Raw genomic sequence first — 23,724 nt, 5'->3', positions numbered from 1 at the left:
CCCCAAGGTTCCTGAGTGGCAGGACTTAGCACCACGAAGAGTCTTCAGGGACTCCTAGTTCTCTGGGCTCTTACAATTAATTATGGGAAAGGCCCTTATGCTCCTCCCTGCTAATCAACAGAGTGCTGGTGTGCTCCTTCCTGGCCCTGCTGCTGCTACAGAGGCCACTGTCAACATTCCTCCCCCAGATTCCTTTTCTCCCGATGCAGCTACAGCCAGAGGCTCAGCCCCAACCCCATCTCCTCCTAGAGAGCTGTCGGTTCTCTCACCTCAAAGCGTTCAAGCCTTCCCACAATCTGGTCTCAGCAGTGGGGCAGCCTCTCCGCTCACCCCTTAAACCCTTCCTTCCTGAGAATACACTGCTCGCACTTCCCTTCCCTTTCATCTCTGCTTAGCCTCCATTCATCCACTACTCTAGGCCTTGCTCAGTATCCCATCCTGTGTGCAAACTTTCCTATCCCTATGAGTAATTTAGACTCTAAATGTCTAAGTTTTAGAGCATCCCTCCTTGTCTCCCCGGAAAGTCCCTGCCTGGTACAGGATTTCTCATGCTGGGCTGCAGCCAGTTCCACGACTGTTCTCCAATGTGAGGAATTCCCGAAAGAGAGCAAAGGCTGCTTGGGCAGAGTTGCCCTTACCTGCTGACATTGCCATGGTGGTGCCTGCCACCATGCCCATGGCCACACCATTGGTCCTGGGGGCAGCAACAGGAGCTGGGTAGATGGCAGAGGGAATGCTGTTGGGCTGGACAACCGTGGTGTGGTGGATGACATGAGGCTGGGCAGCATACACAGGCTGTGTGTAGTAGGCTCCCTGAGAAGAGAGGAAATGGAGGGTGGGGAGCTGCTCTTCCAGGCTTTAGGAGGCCAGGTATGAGAAGCTCTGGCCTAGGGACACAGATCTAGGCTGGGGCTCTGCGTGTCTCATTCTGCAACTGAGGTCAGTTCAGTGCTATGGCTCAGCTGGGAAAAAGTAAGGCCCTCTTCACTGCAACTTGCTGCCCTCCCAGAGTTGCTATGACTGATGAGTAAGAGATTTCCTCCTTTAGCCCCAGCTTTAAAACATTTTACATTTTAAAAAATATGGTTCCAAGGTGTTACCTTGTCCCTAATTTAACAGTAAGGGACACAGTCAGTTTCTCAGCATGGAGACACCAGCACTGCCATTCTGGTGGAAGAATTATTAACAGCATTCAAACACCGGTGCAATGTTATGTTCATTCCGTCTTTATTGGTGGCATTTCCCAAGATGTCTCTTCCTAGTTCCCCTTAGAGCAAGAGTGAGGATGGAGACAGTGGTCTGAAGTGATGTCACACTTCCCAGGCCACATGGCTGCCTCCTGCCCTGGGGGCAGACAGCCGCAGCTGAGATTAATCCTGAAATTCTCTTATCTTAAAGTAAATAACAAGGGCCTCCCTGTTTGTAACCTTAGAGGTTAGAGAGAGCAGGCTAAGCTACTACTGTCGTACTTGGGAAAAGTTGATTCAAGCCTCCTGATTTCTCCATTTACTGACTGACTGACTGACTGACTGACTTACTGACTTACTTAAACTCACTACATAGTTGAGGATGGCCTTGAAATTCTTCCCAATATTGGGATTAGAAGCACACTGTCAGGCCCCAGTTCTGTGGTATACTCTATAACATAGCTACTTTAAAATGCTTTATATTGGCTGTTTAACATATGTGTGAATGTATGTTCTGCCTGCATATTGCACAGAGACCAGAAGAAGAATTGAATCCTGGAGTAACAGATGGTTGTGAGCTGCCAAGTGGGTACTGGGAATTGAACCCAGGTTCTCTGCAAGAACAGCAAGATCTCTTAACCACTGTACCATTTCTCCAGCACCAACACAGCTATTTTTCCCCCAAGACAAGCCAGTGTCCTGTGGCTGTCCTGGAACACACTTTGTAGACCAGGCTGGCCTCAAACTCAGAGACTGGTCTGCCTCTGCCTCTGGAATGCTGGGAATAAAAGTGTGTGCACCGCACAGCACTAGCAGCATAGCTAGTTTTTAAACCCAAAAAGCACGTTCCTTACTACTTATACCTCATGTAGAACTGTCACTTCAGGAGAATGTGTCATGGCCATGCTGCACCTTATACAGTTCTTGAGTCCTATCAGTCACACGCATTCTCCAGCAGAAGAAATCCAAATGGGGCCAAGAATGCACACTAAAAAATGACTCACCTCAGGTCACAGAGGGCTTGTAGCACACACAAAGAATATATATGTATTCTTTCCTACTTTGTTCATAGATTTTATTAAGGAAAGGAAGGTATGAGATTAAAAGAGGGAAGATGAAAACATGTGATAGCATAGCCTTACCCAGCCAATAACTCAGTGTGTGACCTTAGACAAGCCTTCTCCGTTACTGTCTCAGCTTCCCCACTTGTTCAACAAAGGAGTTATGCTAGAGACCCCAGCCTACCTAATGGCCCTCTGACATTTGGGGCTCTGTTAACCTAACTGACTTCACCTTTTGGGAGTAAGGCAGAATAGGCAGTGTTGCAGGATATTGCTTGAGTGACATTGCAGTGACAGCTGCCCAAGCCCATTAACTCTGTTTTTTTTCCCCATCCCATGCTACCCCATCCTGGCTGGAGACTCCTGAAGAAGAGGTCCTCCATGTGTACCTACCTGGGCATACAGATTCTGCTGGGGATAGGCACTTCTGATTGGATACATGGCCGTCTGATAGGGGTTGGGTGATGGGGAGTAGGGGGGCGGAGCAGTATTACTCTGGGTCGGTGGGACCTTGTATGGTGTCCCTGCAGTATATCCTGTACCAAGGCAATAGAAGAGACACCAAGTTAGTTGGCAGCACAGCATTGCTTGAAGGCAGCAGGACCCAGTAACAATTCCTCAAACAAGAACGGGTTGAATCCATCTGGAAACACAGGATAGACAAGAGATCAGGGTTCTACCCTCAGAGCCCTGGCCCCAGGCAGCTCCCTCAGTCCTGGAGCCCATGGGCTGCAAGTATGATTTGGGTATGTTTTAGTTCTCTGGGTTTCAGGGTTCTCATCCAAAAAAGAGGCTAGAAGCAGACAGTCTCTCTGGGGCCCTTCCAGCTGACAGCCTGCCTGGGGTTCTGAGTTGCCTGTAAGGAAAGGCACTTAGAGATGCCCCCTCACTTCTTATTGCTCTGTTCTCATCTTGGCTCCTTACCCAGCATCTTAGGACATCTTCTGTGGTTTTAGCTTTCTCTATCTTGCTTCCCCCATTCTCTCCTAACCCTGTGTTTTTTACTCAGGGACTCATTATGATACCCAAGCTGGTTTCACATGTATATCCCAAGTATGTTTGTTGTTCTCTCTCTCTCTCTCTCTCTCTCTCTCTCTACTACTACTACTACTACTACTACTACTACTACTACTACTACTACTACTATTATTATGGGCTATTATCAATAAACCACCACTCAAAGATCCTTATCTTCTCAGACGTTGAAAACTTTGCTCTGTAGAGCTGGCCTTTCCCTTCTTTCCTGTGGCTTGGAGAAGGGTCACCTCTGTCCCAAACACCAAAAGTTAGGAATTAAAAATTGACCTAGAGGGCTGGAGAGATGCCTCAGCAGTTAAGAGCACCCGACTGCTCTTCTAGAGGTCATGAGTTCAATTCCCAGCAACCACATGGTGGCTCACAACCATCTGATGCCCTCTTCTGGTGTATCTGAAGACAGCTACAGTGTACTTACATATAATAAATGAATAAATCTTTAAAAAAAAAATTGACCTAGAACCCACTATGGCCCTATCTCAGAACGGTGGACAGAAGCGAGGCTCAGAAGTCAGGCTGGGAGCCGTCTTTAGAGCTATCACACGGCTGCCTTTAGTCATCTTAAGTAAGAGCTTAGGTTCACAGAATAACTTGACAGAGATCAGCAGGACTGTGTTCTTGAGAATCACCTATGGAACTGGTGATCATCAAGGGACCTCATCCCTCTTTTACACAGAAAATCCAGAGGTTGAATGAAACAGGTCTTTTAAGGAATTTCTAAAGACTCTAAGTTCTTCTATGGGAACCTTAGTTTTAGAGCCCCAGTGGGGAGCCGTTGTCTTACCCCTTGGTTCTATATGGTTGCATCTGGTTGCCATTTCTAGACTTGTCTGGGCTTTAGCTTAGGTGATAAGACCCTTACCAAAGGCCCTGTTAGCTCCACAGAACTTTTTCTACAAAAAGGGGCAGGAATGGGGAAGGTAGGGTCAAGCAGGTTTTGTTGGAAGAGAAGAGATGTGGACTTAGGGTCTAACTTTCCTCCAAACTTGGTTAAACAATGCCAAATCTCTGGACCTTAGTTTTAGGAGGGAAAAGAAGTCTTTAATAATAGTGTAAATGGTGAATTTCTAAGATAGGATATGTACAAAAATTTACTTCAAATTTGCTTTACTACAGAGTGCGTTACTGTGTGTGTTACTGTGTGTGTTACTGTGTGTGTGTGTGGTGTGTGCGTGGTGGTGTGTGGTGTGTGTGTGTGTGTGTGTGTGTGTGTGTGTGTGTGTGTGTGTGTGTATCTAGAGTTTCCCACATACTAGGCATGTACTCTACCCCTGGGCTGTATCCCTAGCTCTCTTTTTAATCTCATTTTGAAACAGAATCTTATTAGATTGGTCAGGCTGGGCTTGAACTCACGTTATGACTCAGTCTAGCCTCAAACTCTCAATCTTCTTACTCCAACTTCCCAGCAGCTAGGATTATAGGCTTATGCCAGCCACCAGGGTGGACCAACTGCTCCTACCAAAATGGTCGTTACAGATACCATCATAGACCCTTAAACCTCAGATATCTATTATTTGGTTCCTTCTAGACAAGTTTACTGACCCTTAATTTAAAGATTAAAAAGAAGAAGAAGAAGCAGCTGTGTGGGGGCTAGGGATGTAGCATCAGTGGCAGAACCTTAACAAAACTATGATCTTCCCCACAGCAAACTAAAAATGAAAAGACACACAAAAACAAAAGCCAAAATTGAGATGTGGAGGATGTGCCAGAATTTATCCAGAATTTGTCTTTTCTACCACGAACCAGAAGCCACCTGCCTCCAAATGCACTCCTACAGAGTACCATTACAAGCAGCACCGGGACCAACTAACCGAACGCCTGATGCGGTCCATATAGGGTAGCTCTTACTTTCTCTCTTAGTGCACAGAGACAGTAGGAAATGTCTTCTCCTCAGGCACATAAGCACACACTGCTCTCAGAAACTACAAGAGGCAAGAGCTGGACTGTGACTAGGTCAGCTCAACTTGGAACACAAACCCCAGGGTTCTAAGATTCTAAAACTTTACAATTCTTATATTTTTGGTTGTGAGCCTAGCCTTTAACGGCTGAGCCATCTCTCCAGCCCAACTTTACAATTCTTTAACAAGCCAGCAATGAAGGCAGCTTTCTTCTCTGTGACTAGAGAACACGCTCTGGAATTTCCTAGGGAAGGTGCACCTCCCCATCTAAGCAACAGAAGCCATCACATTACAGAGTGTCAGGGTTGCCCCTCTGCGGAGAATCAAACGTTTCTAAAGAGACCACAGTAGAATCTGGTTTATACATCTAAGAATAACCTTGTAGAAGAATGTCCCACCTTCATGCTATGAAACAAGACACACACTCAGAATACAAATCAGTGTCGAAATACCCTGGGCAGTCAAAGAAAGGCTAGCGATAGCCTGCTTTCATCTCTAGGAGCTTGGGATGGGAAGCAGAGCTGGAGGAGATGCTGGAAATCTCTAGGATGAGAACTTCACAGATGAGAGATGATAACACAAAATGGCCGCACAAAGAAGCACTCGGTAACCACAATGCACCTCAAGGTGACCCTCAGGGGCAGAAGGATCTTCCCTGAGGCTGCAGAAACCATACAAGCTCAGGCTTTTTCTTGAGATCCTTTCCAGGCAGTACTGCCTCAGGAATATCTTCATTTGGACTAGATCATTTCAGAGGGCATTTCTGATGCTGACATTCTAAATCCTGAGTATTTCAGAAGGACTTCTATGAGGACATCATCTATATTCTGACCTCATCCCGGGGAACACTGAAAATCTAGGGCTACTATCCCAGGCTTAGATATCATAAAAGTCAGGGCTTATTACTTTGTGTATCTAAGTAAAAGAAGTTGCTGGGCTTTTTGCAATATCATCTCCTGGATTTTTACTCAAGTAAATTTAGAGCCAACTCATCGCCTGGAGGCCTAGCTACTTTGAAATGAATGCTGAATCTGAAGGTCACAGAATGGGAACTTTGGGGGTGCTATACCCTTAAAAGACATTTGAAGCTTACATTCAACCTGCTCCTTTTCAGAGGAAGAAACTGTAACTTAGAAATCCAGTAATTTTTCAAAAATCGCACGGCATATCTATACTCTTAGAGCTGGCTCCAGAGTTCAAGGCTAATGTAGAGCGGTTTCTGAGTTAACTGTCTCTACGGTATGATCTTGGGCATCTGGTATATTGGCCTTTGTATCCCGTTTCACTAAAGGCAGTGTCATGAGACAAAGGAGTTCTGTCAGAAGAAGTGCCAACTCTGCCTTATAAAGAGGTTTTGTTTACGATGCCTGCCTGCTTTGTGTCTCGGGCTCCTAGTCATAGCTTTAGGCTTATCAACGGGAGAATAGAAAGACACTGTGTGCATTAGCAAGAGAAAGCCTTTGCAGCCTCTTAATTCTGCTTCAATGTCATAAATCTTTTTCAGTTATACAGTCCTGCCTACATCGATCTTCACATCAAGGATACTTTTTACACTAATTGGTTTATTGATCATCAGATTTATACATCTGGACAAAGTCTGGACAAAACAATACTGCATGTCTGAATCTTGCCTTGACCTCTGTCTCCTTGTTGGTAGTTAAACAATAAAGCACTGAATAAGTAAGAGGGATAGCTAATTATGAACAGGCTTTAGCAAGTGTATTGGTTAAATTGGTATAAATTTGTCAAAGTGCCCTGAATGTAAAAGCAATGAAACATGAATGCTTGGGGGAGCCTTTGAGCCTGCATGAGTCAGTCAGTCAATCAATCTCAAATCCATTAAAAAAAATCACATCCATTTATGTATTGCTTGCTTGAAGGTGATACCTTTTGGTCTTATCTAGAAACTTGACAGCCTGTGTAGGAGGGGAGAGTAACATGTGACTACTGGACTTTTCTGTTGGGCCTTGAGAAGATATAGCACAGAAGATCAGACACTCAAGACCACCTAGCTGTAGGAAGGGCAACCTCTGGACGAATGAGGCCACTATTTCTAAAGGTATGTGAGCAAACCTGAAGGCTGGCTTACTGCTGAGGGCAGCTAGAACAGAGGGTTTTGTGGGAAGGATATAGTAATAACTCCTGAGGGAGAGACTCAAGAGTCCAGTGACTAGCAAGGACTTTAAAAGTGACTTAGCCCAAGGCCACCATTGTATACAGTTCAAGAGACTAAGAAACAAAGCACAGCTATGAATCACCCAAAGTTCTGTGGAACTGGAGTCCTGTATCTTCCCCTCCAGGTCTCTCTGTTGCACTGTAGTAACTTTGCCTTTATTCATATACATTTGTGAAGTATGTGCAACTCAGTTTACATTATATAATCTTACACATGTTCATTAAGCTCTACTTGAAGCACCTGGAAACTGCAGAATCTACAAAAAGGTACGCCATGCTGAGTTAGTAAATGCTGACAGGTAAGGACAATGACAACAGAGAAAAAATGACGTTTGTTGTTTCTGTTTCATTAAAGACAAGGGCCCATCATGCAGCCTTGGCTGGCCTGGACATCACTGTGTAGACAATGCTAGCTAGTTATTATCTTACAGAGAGATCCCCCTGCCTCTGCCTCCTGAGTGGTAGGACTTCAGGCATGTGCCACCATGACAGGCTTGACATTGGATATTTAACTTATTTATTTTTAAAGGTTTGTTTTTATTTTATGTGTATGAATTTGCCTGTGTACATATGTGCCCCACATTCACTCCTAATACAAAAAGAGGTCAGAAGCAGGCACTAGGTCACCTGAAACTGGAGTTACTGGTGGCTGTGAGCTGCTATGCGGGTGCTGGGAATTGAACATTGGTCCTCTGAAAGGAGCAGCCAAGTGCTTTTAATGGCTGAGCCATCTCCCTAGCTCCAACAGTGGATATTTACACTTGATCTCAACCAAAAAACAAAAGCAAGGACACTGGATATTTAAAGGAAAAGATAACAAATTCAATGAATTTTCTTAGCCTACCTAGTAGGTTACTTTCCTACAACATCCTGCTAAGGGCTTGTCCAGGGCCTGCTAGCATAAATTCAGACATTGGTGCCCCATGTCCAACGCTAACCATTGTCCACTCCCGTGGCCGATAGTTGTCACAGGCACACGTTCTTCCACTCTACTTTCTAAATGAGGGTCTTCACTGGAATCATTTTGTTACCAACGCTACTAAGGTGACAGCATCAGTTACCCCACTGAGCCTCAGGATGAACATGACCAATCTTCCGTCTACGTCACATCATGTTCCCACAGTGTAGCTTAGATGAACTAGAGCAATGTTTCCTATAGAGAAGACACTTTTCTTTTCCAGAGGAATACTGAGCCATATCTAGAAACTTTTTTGGGTGTGGCAGTGTGCTTTGTTGCTGGCATCTAACAGAGGCTATAGATCCTACTAAACATCCTACCACATACAGGCAAGAACTAATCTGGCCCAGATGGCAACAGCGCTAAAGTCAAGAAAACCAGTGGATGGGAAAAGCTGCCTCAGTTCAAAGATACAGAAGGCCTTCAAATGGGCCCTGGTTCTTTCCCCTAAGAGTCAGTAACAGTCTCTCACAAGTCCAAGTTCTTGGCCCAGGTATGCTCCCCTCTCTCTGCTGTGGGATGGTGTCCTAAAGCTAAAGGCATGATCAAAGATGAACATTTTTCTTGAACGTCAAAGTCCAATTTTCTTGCCTGAGTAGGAAGGAGAACCTCTTAAAACGGTGTTTATGTTAAAAATGCCATTTTAAAAAATTCCCTTTCCTTTCCTGCTACAAACGAATCAGTCCCAATCAAGGAGAACAAGGACAGGAGGAGACAGGCTGTATTTACTGAAAGCCGCAGAGGATGCTTGGTAAGTTCGGTTCTCCGTCCCGGTGTCCACTGGGAGGTGGAAGGTGCCTTCAGTGCCACAGGAAGAGGAGTTCTGTGGCCAGGCTTGTTTCATCAGCAGAGTGGCTTAAGGGAAGACATAAGAACGGCATTAGGCAGAAATAAGAAGTGGGCATCGCCAACTACAGACACAAAAGCAAGGGTCTTGTGCTAGACAGAAACATAACTCAAGGAGCCTGCTCAGACACACAGAATGAGTCAGCCTTTTTGAGATGGGATAGTAGGTTGGAAGGAGTGCTGAAGTGAGCTTCCATATGACTTAAATCCAGGGAAACCTACACTTAAATGCTAAGACTCAGGATCCCTACCTGTGATAAAAACCACGAAGAGGCCCTTGAATATCACCATTTTCTACATCTTCTGGTCTAAGACTAATGGTATTTTCCTCTACCACCTTCTCATTAACATGAACACTTGCAAGTCTTTGACAGTGTAGTGGGCCGAATTAACTAAGTCTTTTAAAAAAATCCCCTGTGGTCTGCAATTTATTTGAGGTATGGTTAATAAGTGTGAGTTGCCTCCAAAGAAAAACTGACAAGTAACCACCATTTTTCATGCGCCTCCCTGGGACAGCATCTCTTCTAACGGGCCGAGCTGTGTATGGCAGCCTCAAGGCCTGAGCACTGTGGCTCTGCTATCGGCCATGCAACGGGGCACTCTTTGCCAACTCCTTCTGCATACCAGCACGGTCAGACAGACAGACTTCTTGCATATGTCTGAATAGCTCCTAACAGGCAGTACTGGATGCTCCAACTGAGACAGCTCCTCATGAGTTAGAGATGCTCCTTTGGCCATTATGAAAATACATGTCAAATCTGGGGTAGGTACATAGTATGTTACAGAAATTAGTTTGAGATCTGTAGAGATTTTACAGGATAGCTCAAAGCTCAGCTTGAGAAATTTCAGTAAGTATCTAGAGGTGGGGAATGACTCGAACTTACCGTCATGGTAACCTGAGGGGAAGGAGAGAGGAAACAGGGGGGAAATACCTTTACAAAAAACAAGAAAGAGAGAGAAAAAGAGAGAAAGAAGGAGAGAAAGAGATGGGGGAGGGAGGGAGCAAGAGAGGGAGGAAGGAAGGAAGGAAGGAAGGAAGGAAGGAAGGAAGGAAGGAAGGAAGAAAGAAAGAAAGAAAGGAAGAAAGAAAGGAAGAAAGAAAGGAAGAAAGAAAGGAAGGGAAAACTATCCTTTTAAATACCAGAGGAGACACATTTTTGATACAAATTTCTATTTTAAGGTTAAAAATGATTAATTTTTTCTTTATAATATCTTTTCCATTCTAATTAGATGTTGGGAGTTTTGGACACAGAGTGTTCTAAAGTACATTAACAGTAAGGGGATGGACTGACAATAATCAGATGAACCTGAAATATTTTAGTAAGTGGGAAGGAAGCATAATAAGGAAGTATGCTGGGCCTATAGATTACTATAGGGTTTGCTGCATCCAGAGATGCCTGGTTTACCACTAGCACCTCTGTTCCTTCTATCGCAGAGTTATAATGGCTAGGGAAGTTTGTGGATTCTGCTGCTTTTTCGGAACTAGAATCAGATTGTACTTCCATAGGCTGACTCTGCTTGCATTGATGGCCCGCAATATATACAGCAAATGCTGAGGAATGAGAAGGAAATCATGGGCAGGAAAGTGACACTAAAAGGAGAATCTGGCAAGAGAAACAGAGACAGCCCAACCCCAAGCAGAGCCCAGAGCCCTTGCTAGACAGCCAGGACATCGTGCAGCTTCTGCAGAGGGAAATCTGCTTTAAATAAACACCTTGGGTATCTGTCTCCAGAGGGTGGGATATAATATGAAAGAAATTAATAAAGGATCCAATTAGTGTCAAAAATCTTATCACAAGGTCTCCAAATTCAGGGACTGACGTTCGGTGTGGCGGGAGGCCATAAGCATCCACAAACAAATTACTACTGTGTCAAATATGTAGCTCTGAGAAGTCAGACAGAGCAGTTCCATGCCCTGGGAGCTCAGTGGGTTTCTACCCAGAACCAAAAGGTCTCAACTTGACCGTGAGAATTCAGAGGTCTCAATTTGTTCTGGTCTGACTTTTTTTTTTCCTTCTTTTGAGTGGGGCATAGTAATAGTTTTCATTATAAGCCAAAAGTCTGACAATTGCCTGAAGGACTGTGTGACAACTGAGGTTAAATCAAAATTAGCCACAGAGTACCGAGGCCTAACTGCACTCAGCACTGAGGGGAGTGCCACGGTGGACAGGAACACACACGTGGGTTACATCACTGCACACAGGGTACTTACAGTCTACTGGGGATGCAACTCAGCCACACAGCAACCAGGGAGTGAACAAGACAGCATGTCACAGCAAACCAATGTTGCAGATCAATCAGGAAGGAAGCACGTGTCATTGATTGTCTTTCCTAAGCGATTGCTTAGGCTAAACTTTACATTTTACAGATGAACTGGACTTTTATTCTGGTTTTATTATACAGAAAATAAACAGCATTTTCTGTATTTTCCTTAATGGTTAAATAGTTAATAATTTTTAAAAATTCGATACATGTGGAAACTAAATGAAAGTAAGTTGTTAACAGTCAACTTAACCTCCTCGTTAACTGTATGCGTCTGTATCTCTCTTCAGCGCTATAGTAATCCTTTCTATGGGGGGAGCAATGCGGAGCTCAGCTGCTGCATGAAAGCAGTGCCAACTGAAGCTCTTAGCAACAAAAAGAGCTCTCACGAGCAGGCCTGTCTGGGGTGCCAAAAAAGAACTACTTCCTGAAAATGTTTTATCATTTGTATTAACTGATCATTAATACAGGTGTATCACATGAAAACATTATTAAGTCATTCACTTAAGACTTCACGTGATTATTATAGATGTGTAAAAAGGACAGAGAGGAGAAAAATAAGAACAGAGCAACCCACGTGGAGGCCTCTGAGCCAGCCGAGATCTAGGTGCTGAGTTGTTCACTTCCTGGATACGGGACCCTCATGCCCTCTGACACTAGAACAATCTGTTAAGCACATTTACAAAGAGAGGCAGCAAGGGACCATCATCCTGAACCACGTACTGAGCTGGGAAATGAGATCTAGCCTGGGCTCTGCCACCTACTAGCTGTGAGACCTTGGGCAAGTCACTTAATTGTCTGAGCTTCCGTTTTGTTGTGTTGTAAACTGGCAGTACTAATCGTTCCCTGGTTTCACAGTACTGATAATATCAGTCTTGATGGTTCCTAGTTCTGGTAGCTCTTTGCGTCCATCCCTACAATTGTGGCCAACTCCAAGTCAAGCTCTAATCTCCTCTTACTTAGCCACTTCGACTGCTTCTTAATGCTCTGGGTCTGGTCTTTTAAGTTGTCCCTTCTACTCTCCAATAGCCACACTGGTCTCTTAAAAATATTCCATGGTTCTCTGTTACCTATAGGCTACGGACTCAACTCTTTGCATTCAAGACTCCCCTGATCTAACATGGACGATGTCTTGTGGTTTGAACTGAAATATCTTACATTGGCTGACAAGTCCAAACACTTGGTCTTTGGCTAGAGGTGATATTCTGGAAGACTGTGGAACCTTTAAGTGGCACAGCCTTGGCAGAAGTAGGTCACTGAGGACGGGCCTTGAGGTTGTATAGCCTGGCCCTACTTCAGCACCACTCTCCAACCCACACTACTGCGCACAAAGTGCTCATCGCTCTCCAAGTCTGCCAAGGGGCTTAACTCTGCATGGTCTGGTCTATTCTACCAGCTCTTTCGGCATCTCTCTCTCCACATCCCACCTGGCCCGCATGTATTCAGCGATCAGCCATGAGCTAAACTCTCTACCGTATCATCCTACATAACTGGCTATCCCAGTTCTTGTGAGTCTTAGAGGCTCCTGTTGAATGTTTCTCTAATAAACTGTGAGTTTTTAGAGAATAGGGAGCTTATCTTACTGGTCGTTGGATCTTCATAGGGCCAATGTAGGGCCTGGCACAGAACACTTTGTGAATCACTCCATCCATACTTCTTCATATGAGAGGCTCTAACTCAGTGGTTCTAAACCTTTCTAATGCTGTAACCCTTTAATACAATTCCTAATGTTGTGGTGACCCCAATCATAAGACTAATTCATTGTTACTTCGTAACTTTAATTTTTCTGTTTTGAATTATAATGTAAATATCTGTGTTTCCTGATGGCAGTTGAGAACCGCTGTTCTGATCAGAAGGGTGAGGAAGCACACAGCCTTCTGTAGCTTTTGTTTGCGTTCACATACCCTGCAGCAAACAAAAAGCAGTCTCTCCTAAGTGTAAGGGAAACAGTTCTGTAGCTAGCACTATTGAAATCATAAAAATTACAAGAGAATGGAATGCTAGCATTTAAAAGGACCTTGAAATGGTGTGACATGAAAAACTTTATGGCCTGGGAACATTAGCAAGTTGCCCAAGATCACACAGCCCACAGCAGTAGCAAAAGAAATTTCACAGCTCATCTTCCGAAAGATGTGCTGTGTATAAAAAAACTCACTGTCCAACGGTAAGATTAAAGTTGATAAAACATTCAAAGATTTTATAAAAACACTCTAAGCAGCCCAGGTGTGTGTAAACGTAGCAAGTCTCTCCTATGGTCCCTTACTGTCTGCGACAAGAAGGACCTAGTCAAGTTACACTGCTGGGACCCTCACAGGTGCCCAGAAGTTCCTGTGGTGCCTTGGTCCTGGAGTCCACACTGCCCAGAGAACTCAACTCAGATCTCTCACACTGGCCTGTACCTTTCATCATCCAGAAAAATGCGGCCAGAACTCAAGATCTGGATGAAGGCAACAGACTGTATCTAAAGTCAACCAGGTCTTCAAACAAGTCAGACTGCTAATGGAAATGGAAAATCTGATCCTGACAGGTGTTTAGGTTCTAATAGGCATAATCAAGGGGTTCCTCCAAGCCTACCATTAAGCCAACAGAGGAGCCAAATACAGGTCTTAGAATTTTCCTTCATTGGTTTGAATCAGGCAGCCAGGTTAGGGTGTGAAACGCCTTTTAGTGCCATGATCCTTCATTGCTGCCCTATGGGAATGGTTCATGTGTGTCTCCAACCCATGATTTTGCACCATCAGACATGTTCCTGCATGCTATAGGAACTGCTGCTAGGCCACCTGGGGGAGCCCAAGCCTAGGAGATGGGATTTGGGGAGGAAAGGGAAAGGAATCTACCATTGTTACAAGATAACACATTCATAGGCCATAATACAGATGAGGAAAAATAGCTCTCCTACCATAAGCTGAATGCAGGAACTGAAACTCTGTTGGATAGAAATGTTAGTTGAAATTACCACTAAGAATCTGTGCAAAGTTGTACATATTGCAGTTATAAAACAGACTTGTTTCAGGATAGCAGTTTCCCCAAGGCTGCACAAGAAGCTGAGAATGTAGAGGACAGGAAGTACCTCCCCCTGGAAAGGGTGACAGACTTGCCATCCAGGAAAGGTTATTTGTTGCAGAGAAATCTCTCTGGATGCTGCAGGATCTTCCAGAGAAGTGACCTGAAACTGCCTGGATGTGAACAGGAATAAGGTCCTGCTCTTTGCTTGTCCATGTTAAGACTATTTTGATTCTCCTAAGAACTGTGGAGGGATTTCAGGCATGCTGAAGGCTTTACAATGAAGAAGAAATGAAAGCTCAGGATATATGGCCACCATAGGCCTCTCAAAGAACTAGGTCCAATGCAGAGAATCTCCATCTAGGACAGTGTTGTGCTGTAGATGGAACACAGGCTATGGGGTCAAACAAATAGGTTTGAATGTCAGATACGTGGCATTTTAAATTTAATTTTGAAGGTTACTTGATCCTCTCTGAGCTAAACTGGAGGAAAGAGACTCTAGCTTATAAGGCAAAGGTAAAAAGGTACATTTGTAACTTGCCTTGCACAGATTTTCCTCTACTTTCCCCCAGGTTTGTAATTTCCAAAATGAATATGGAAAACCTTATGTATACATCATATACTTTAACTCTATATGAGACGAGAGATGAGAACATGCTTCTTAGGAGAGAGTTTTGACATTATCTTCCTTTTTAGTTTTCTTTTTATTTTCAAGTTACATTATCAGGAATCTGTTAAACCATTTGTTTGCTCTCTGGATTCTGAAAAAGATCTCTTGGCTAGCGCTTGCCTCCTGTGAGACTAAATATCTAAATATGATCCCTAAAATTGGTAAACACTTGGGAAGAAGCCCAGGTAGTACATTGCTTTTCAGAACCAATGAAAGAGTGAGCTTTCTCTTGTATCCTGGGCAGATGAATCTAAGGAGCACAAAAGCTGCTAAAAATAGCCTCTCTCTAAGCAATTGCTTGGTCTCCTTGAAGTAAGGGAAGAAATGTAAACCTGAGTGCCTGGCTCCTTGCAGGCACCTCCCTGCATGGCAATGGCGAGAGGCTGAGAATCACCTATCCTGTTCCCTCTGACCTTGAATTGAGCCTATATGACGGGGACCTCCTCTATGACAGACCCTGAAGACAGAGGTCAACATCACACATTATGAAGCAGACACAGCTCTGTGTGTGAGCATGAGCGTGTGTGTGTCAAAAGTCACACAAACATTTGAAGGGTTAATTTCAGTTTGATACCTTTTTTCCTTCCGGGACCCCATTCCTTCCTGATTTTGTCTGCTCCAAGACAGGGTCTCCCATGTAGTACAGGATAATCCTTAACTCATGGGTAGCTAAGGATGGCCTTGAACCCTGTTCTTCCTGACTCCAAGCACAGAGATGATGGGTGTGTGTCACCACACCTGGCCATGTGGGGCTTTCTAACACAGTGCACCAGTACTATCCCGGATTGTGGATCTGGGTTTCTGAGGAAATGGTCTGGCTTACTCTAACCACAGCTTAGAAATGTCTTGACTTTTGAAAGCGTTAATCCTTAGGTAGAGACTTATCTTTAATTTTAGTGTTGAAATGAAACAGTCTACACAGCAGCGCTCTCCAGACTCTCCCTGTTCTTAAAGTCAGACTCCTCTGCTCTGCCTTCTTCTCCAGCCTGGCTGCTCCTGTCTGTCACCTCAGTGTCTGCCCACTGCCTCAGCAACGACAGGCGGTTAAGAGTCCTGCTGCAGTGGCAGGATGCCAGAATGCAGATCTAGCTGCTGAATTTCAGTCAGTTCCTGCTCTCCCAACTGGAAACTGAGAGAAACAAAGCACTCAGTTTGTTGTACTATAAAACAAGTTAATATCCACAAGGAGTTTCAAATTGTTGCTGACACAAAGGAAACATTGAATTAATCATAGGTTTTTTGTTTGGTTTTTTTTTTTTTGGGGGTTGTTTTTTTGAAACAGGGTCTCAATTATGTACCCTAGCTGGCCTAGAACTCACTGACTATATAGACTAGGCTGGCCTTGAACTCATGGAGATCCACCTGCCTCTGTCTCACAAATGCTGGGATTAAAGGCATGCCTTACCATCCCAGGACTAACAGCAGTATTTTATTCCTTGTCCTGTCAGCTACTTGCCAGACTGATCCTTAAATAATCCTAAAACCTCTCAGCACAAGTGCTGGATACTCTTGAGGAGTAGCCTACTCCTAGAGGTTTCCCTCCACTACCTCCAGCACCAGTCCTGACCCGCCCTGCACTGTAGACCCCTACCTCCTGTCACTCAACTTCCCAAAATAGGAAAGAGCACATCAGAGTCCTCGTTGTCACCATAGCTGCTGGAGGCCTAGCTCCACGCTGCTCTGGCATCTCTGACTTGTCTTCTCTTCGTCCCATCCCCCCAGTGCACACTTGATCACACTTACACTCGAATGCCCCTTCACCCGCACATCCCTTGTACAGTGCCTTTGTCTTTCTTGGTAGCCGAGTCTCTGGGAAGCATACTATGTTTATATATATACATATACATATATATATATGTATATGTATGTACACACACACACACACACACACACACACACACACACACACACACACACAACCATGCAATACCTCGCTTCTCCTTTCTCTGTTTCACTGCACACTGCTTCCCAGTCTCACCACCTCCCTGACTACAGCCAGTGAGCTCACTAGGATTCCTGACTATGAAGACAATGACTTTTCTGTATTCGTGACCTCACCGGAAAGTCTGCCACAGCTCACCTCCTTCTATTTTAGGCTGGGTTACAAAGCCCACTCACAGATTTCACAGTATTTGGATCGAAATCACTTATATACTGTGATATTTCATAATGTCCTCTCAGTTTTTAAGATAGAACTCACTGATTTGATTATTTTATCAGATAATTGGTGTAGTTTTATACTGTTTCTGCCTACTATTAGAGATTTGTGGCAGGAGAATAATGTATCTTACTTATTAAAGGAAACAGAAAACTCAACACTGAGCTGTCATCAAAGGCTATTAGTCCACATGTCACTGTTCTCCTTAATGCTCTCAGGACAGTAATGGTGGCTTCTTCAAGTGAGCATCACTTACAGTACTTTCTAGAATAAGTAACACTTGTATAAACTATTTAATAAACTCATATAAACACCTGTTATGGTGGTTAATTGGGCTGACTTAAGAAACATCTAGAAACCTGATTCATGACGCACATCTAGGTGTATATGTAAGGCTGTTTCTAGAGATGACTGGGTCAGGAGAGTTTGACCTAATGAATCATTTAATCCACTTACGCATTCTACACTGGAATAGAGTATGAGGACATGGTAGGACAAATGCCCTATGTGGACGGAGGAAGTAGGTCCTGGGTGAGCCCTTCAGGGCTCTGTCTTACCCTGACTTTTTATATTACCACTCCCTCCTTCCTATCAGCCATGAAGTGAACAGCTCCCTTCTGCCACATCTCCAGTACCACATGATGTTCTCCCCAAGCACGTGGGACCAAGACAGCATGAGCTGAACCTTGTGGCACGGTGAACTGAAATGTATTTTTCTGCTCTGAGTTGTTTTCTCAGGTGTTTTGACCACAGCCGAACAAAATAATGCAGGACATATCTACCCTCATTTACTATGCATAAATAAATAAGTCCTCTTTTGAGGATGGCAGGGTTTTATGTAGTTCAGGCTAGCTTTGAATTTGCTATGTAGCAGAGGCTACATTTCAATTCTTGATCCTCTGCTACTTTCTCTCAAGTATTTACATTATAAATGTGCCTAGAATAGTTTGTGGTTGTACAGACAAGCCAAGAAAAATAAATGAAGAGGCTGCCTGTAACTTAACAGCATGTGTGTACTATAACTAATTCCAGGGCTCAAATATAGGTCTATAAATATAGCCCAGGCTCTTTCCTGCCTTAAACTCCTCAGAAGAAGGAAGATAACTGTATAGTGAATTCCAGATTGTCTCAGAAAAGCCTGGACAGGAAGTCTGCCAAAGGCTCTAGTCTGTAAGTCCTTGTCAGGATGTCCTGACCACAGGGATGTTGAATTAAGAATTGGTGGTGGTGGTTTTCAATCCCATATTATTCACTAAACAAGAAAATAGAGGAAGGGGGATGTGACATTTAAGGCCTTTCTAGATTTGTTCCTTGCTATCTGTAGTTCAGATTTATCCAGTCCCTCTCAGTCTACCCACTAGTTCTAGACTCAGGGTCAAATTCCATACCTCCACCAGGCCTTTACTATGATCTGCCCCTGTAAGTACTTTCTGCCTCTGTGTGCTTCCAAGGTACCACTTCTGCCCCAAGTCTCTACTGATAGCTCCTATGTGAAGTCCCCTTACTCTCACCTGCAGGTAGAATGTGGTTCTACCTCTGTTCTAATGTGTTCTTTTTATAACACTCACTGTATTGTAGTACAATGTATTAATACAATAATACAATATAGTTTATTAATAAAATGTAGTACATTTATCGATATGCCAAAATCCAAAACTAACTACAAGTGCCTTCAGGGAAAGATGACAATTTTTACTTTTTCTATCCCAGTATAAAGGACATTCAACAAATGCTCAGTGAGTGAATAAAGAACTTATGTATGTAAATCACCGGCAACCCTGAGGTAAGCAGTTACATGTGAATCTCGGAAAAGTGAGGTAACTTGTCCAACGCTGTACATCTAGGGAGAAGGCTAACAGAGATTCAAACTGAGGAGGACTTCCTAGCCGCAGAGTCCATTCCCCTGATCCAGTTCCTGGGTGTTAACACTGACTGAGCCCAGGAATTAGAACAGCAGTTTAAACAAACCAGTAATGTTCCTGGGCCCAAAACAAGAGTTAAAAAAAAAAAAAAATCTCCCCAATATTTTGTTTGTTTTGTTGTTGTTATTTCTTTTCTTTCTTTCTTGCTATGCACTCAAGATGACCTCAGGCTGTGGCCTCAGGTCCATGCGCAGGGATTGGAAGTATACGCCATGTGGCCAGCACTTCCCCAGGATTTCAATCTCTCTGTTCAAGCGCTCTATGTCTTCTATTCTGAAAAACAAGCGACGTCTCAGCCTGAACACAGGCTCTTTACTCTGGTGGCAAGTCTCTCACTCTATTCCAAATTTATACCCCAGAAGGAGAGGGAGAGGAGAGGGAAGGGGAATGGGGGGAGGGACAAAGAGAGAGAGAGAGAGGAGGATTCCCAATGGCAGCCTCAGGTTTGAGAGGGATGAAGTGGTTCTAAGACGTGGAGGCATGTCTCATATATTCCAGCAGAGGAGAGAGGGGCCACCCGTAAGTCCCAGACAGAAGAAAGGAGATGATTCTCCTACTCCCACCCAGACACTGTTCTGTCCCAGTTCCCAGAGGGAATCAAAAGAGAATCAAGCCAGAACTGGCTGACTCCAGGACAAAGGAAAGAGAAGGGCCAACTTCTCGTTGTTACAAATGGAAACCTACTTCCTCCCTCTTCGCCACTGCCGCTCCCACGTTGCTTACCTGGAGCATAACTGGGGCTGCTGGTCGGGTACAGGCTGGGATTGTAGGCAGGAGCAGCTGCCGGGTAGGCTGTGGGGTAACCTACAGAGACACGAGAAAAGCCTCAGGCAAGGGCATAGGAAACAATCTAAGTCACAAGCTTGGCTTTCGGTCTCTTCACAGACTATTTCTGACTGCATACATGAACAGCTTTCAAACTTCAAGAGAAAAGTCACAAAATATTGCAACTCTATTTTTAAAAAGCAATACATGCAGTATTGTCTTCACTGTAGAATGATAGAAACAGTATAGACATTCATTCCGTAAAACATAAACGATCACATTCCTGCCACAATACTATTCTCTTCCCCAAAAGCAACCCCTTCGGCACCAACAGTTTTGTTATCTATTTTGTTCATACAGTTTTCTTTTATTTTTATCATATTTATTTTGTGTGCATGTGCACGTGAAGGCATGAACTTTTACCTACTGAGCCATCTCACTAGCTTTCAGATAGTTTTCAATATATTCATTTTTCTAAAAAGTAAATCTATTTAGAAGATTTTATTTGTGTGCATGTATGTGTACATAAACACTCATATCACTGCACACATGTGAAGGTCAGAGAACAACTTAGTGGAGTCAAGTCTCTCCTTTCTGCTGAATGTGGAATCCAGGTATCAAACTCAGGCCAAAGGTTTGAGTGGCAAGGGCCTTTAACCCACTGAACCTTTAACCACAGCCAGCCCCACACACTGTTTTGTTGTTGACATTCTAATGTACTAGATATAAAATTTGTCGTTTTAACCAGTTGTTATCATTTTAATGCTTAATGTCCCTCCATAGGTTTATGTGTTTGACAGCTGATCCCCATCTGTTAGCACTGTTCTGGGAACTTGTGGAATCCAGGAGACGTAGGGCCACCAGGGGGGATTAAAACTTGGCTCTGGGGCTGGAGAGATGGCTCAGTGGTTAAGAGCACTGACTGCCCTTCCGGAGGTCCTGAGTTCAAATCCCAGCAACCACATGGTGGCTCACAACCATCTGTAATGGGATCCGATGCCCTCTTCTGGTATATCTGAAGACAGCTACAGTGTACTCATATATAATAAATAAATCTTAAAATATATATATATATAAAACTTGGCTCTGCTTCATGTCCCATCTTGGTTTCCTGTCTGCTGCCACAATGTGACCAAGAGCAAGCTCTGCCCTCACAGATCATGTCACAGTGCCATACCTCCACGGACATAATGGGATATAATCCTTGAAACTGTGAACCAAATAAATGAAAATTATTTCTCTGAGGTATTTTGTTACAGTGATCAGGAGAATAGCGAGCATATTATTTGGGCAATTCAGTACACGTCGTTACTTTCCCAGTGTTGTACAACTATCCTCTATGTCTCTAAAACCTACCATCTCAAATAGAAACTTTGTAACCACTGGTTACTGCTAACTCTCTAGTCCTCACAGGTAATCTAATCTACTTGTAAATAGTTATTTCTAGAATTCATTTCTAAAGAAATAATCAGAGTCTGGGCTGGAGAGAAGGCTTAGTGGTTACAAGGAGTGGCTGCTCTACCAGCAGACCTGGGTTCAATTCCCAGCACCCACATGGCAGCTCACAACAATTTATAACTTCAGTGCCAGGGGATATGACATCCTCTTCTGGTCTCTGTGGGCACCGGGCACAAACATGATGTGTAGGCATACATGTAGGCAAAACAACTATTTACATAAAAATAAATATAATTTTGAAAAGTGGGTGTTTCAAAGATTTTGGTTTTAGGATTTTTTTTGTTTTGTTTTGTTTTTTTTCAGGTTTTAAAATTTTTTACTTGCAAGTTCTTCCCCTTCCCCACCAGCCAGAGTGGCAGGAGGCCTTCACTGTCAGTGCTGCTTGATTCTTCAATGTGGAAGGACTAGCACATCACTTAAACTTGACCCAACCTCTTTGCTGCTCACAAAATTAAATGGCTTAAAGAAGTAAAATCAGATGCTGGAGAGATAGCTCAGCAGTTAAGAGCACTGGTGACTATTCCAGAGGATGAGGGTTCAAATCCCAGGACCCGCACAACAGCTGACAACCATCTGTAGGTCTAGTTCCAGAGTATTTAATGCCCCTTCTGGCCTCTGGTGTGCACAGACACACACACACACACACACACACACACACACACACACACACACACACACACACAGAGGCAAAATAACCATACATACAAATTAATTAGTTAATAAAAAAGAAAGTAAAATCAGGAAGCAATGCTGTGGGATGTCCAGGTCAGCTAACACTGTCTCATTAGTCTACCTATCTGCTTCTCCTGTTCTAGCCTTTCTTTTGAAGGCAGAGGGGCTTTGTTTTCCTTGCGTTTCTGTCGTCTTCAATTTCAACTTATAAAATTTCTCAATTTCAGGGGCACTGGGTTGCTACCCATTGCTATCAGAGTAAGGTGTGTCAAAGAGAAGAGTCTGATGTACACAGTGGCTGTGAGTGAGTACTGTTTGGAGCTTTTGTTTGTTTTGTTGTTTGTTTGAGATGGGGTCTTCCTATATAGCCCAAGCTACTCTAGAACTCATAAGCCTCTAGCTGTGCTGGGGATGCCTAAGTAAGACGCTCCACAGTGAGTGTTCTAGGGCTAGTCCCGAGGTTCACCCATCCAGTAAATACTGTGGCAAACACTGGACTGAGACTTTATCAGACATTTAAAAATAAAACAAACAAACAAAAAACCACACTTACTCTCACCGAGCTTATATTCTTAAGGGGCTAGAAAAACACTGGATAAATATTAAAACAAAGTTTAGAGTGTGGACAAAAGAAAACCTTCAGGCAAGGTAAGAACAACAGAAATGTCTGGGCAGTGGTGGCACACATGATTAATTCCAGCACTCGAGAGGCAGAGGCAGGCAGGTCTCTGAGTCTGAAGCCAGTTGGTCTACAGAGTGAGTTCCAGGACTGCCAGGTCTACACAGTGAAATGCTGTCTCAACTCCACATCCCCCCCCCAAAAGAACATCAGAGGTGCACTATAGTTAGATCACTGCAGTATATTAAACAATAATCAGGGTAAAATACACTGAGAAGTTCTATGTCCAAAGGCTTGAAGGAAATATGTGGCAACTAAGTAGACAGTACAGGAAAAGTCTTTTTAGAGTATCAAACAAAGCAAACAACTGAATTAAAAAAAAAAAACAACAAAAAACAAAAAACCCTTCGGTGCCAAGGCCCTACATTGGGAAATACACTGTTACTTTCCTCTTTGCTGAAACAAAATATCCCAGAAACACAGCTTAGGGAAGGGCTTGTCCTGGCTCAGTCTATGTGTACAGTCCTTCCCTGTGGGAAATCATGCCGGCAGGTGAGTGAGGCAGCTGGTCACACTTGCATGCAGAGAGATGGTGCTGGTGGTCGGCTTGCTTTTTCCTTTTTATTCAGACCAAATCCTGTGATGCCACACACAGTTGGGGTAGGTCTTCCCACCTCAAATAGTCCAGACTAAAAACACCCTCGCAGAGGTTTGTCTCCTAGATAGATTCTATTTCCTATCAAGACAGCAATATTAACTATCAGAGGACCGTAGAGGATATGTCTGGGGAATAATGAAGAGGCCAGTGTGCCTGGGGTGAACAAACAGGGCACAGTAGCAGCAAGGAGAATCAGAAAGAGAAGGTGCTCTTCAGTTCATGTAGAGCCTTACAGGCTCCTGTGAGGGCTTGCGGTTTCAGTCTGAGTGGGGCAAGCAGCACACACAGAGTTTTGAGCAGAAGAACGTCATAATCTTATTAATGTCTGAGGCAGGGTCACTCTGATGGTTGTATTGAAAAGAAGAAAGGCAGCAGGG

At 43.8% G+C, this 23,724-nt stretch overlaps 1 protein-coding gene across 4 annotated transcripts in view; it reads right to left on the bottom strand.

Moving 5' to 3' along the window:
• Positions 1–23,724, bottom strand: part of Fam168a (family with sequence similarity 168 member A) — a 142,099-nt gene that overhangs the window by 6,599 nt on the left and 111,776 nt on the right. For 3 of the 4 annotated variants that reach the window (XM_032893060.1, XM_032893061.1, XM_032893058.1), the window contains 5 exons: positions 19,899–19,979; positions 14,322–14,348; positions 9,044–9,169; positions 2,642–2,784; positions 639–813 (listed from right to left, as the gene is read on the bottom strand). In XM_032893060.1, the coding sequence (XP_032748951.1) occupies positions 639–813; positions 2,642–2,784; positions 9,044–9,169; positions 14,322–14,348; positions 19,899–19,979 (552 nt within the window). The remainder of the gene's footprint in view (positions 1–638; positions 814–2,641; positions 2,785–9,043; positions 9,170–14,321; positions 14,349–19,898; positions 19,980–23,724) is intronic. The other variant, XM_032893059.1, reaches the window with a different exon arrangement.

This window comes from Rattus rattus, chromosome 2 (genome assembly GCF_011064425.1).
Source record: "Rattus rattus isolate New Zealand chromosome 2, Rrattus_CSIRO_v1, whole genome shotgun sequence".
Lineage (NCBI taxonomy): Eukaryota > Metazoa > Chordata > Mammalia > Rodentia > Muridae > Rattus > Rattus rattus.
Note: the sequence above shows the minus strand (reverse complement) of the source record. Positions and strands in the feature narration are given on the sequence as shown.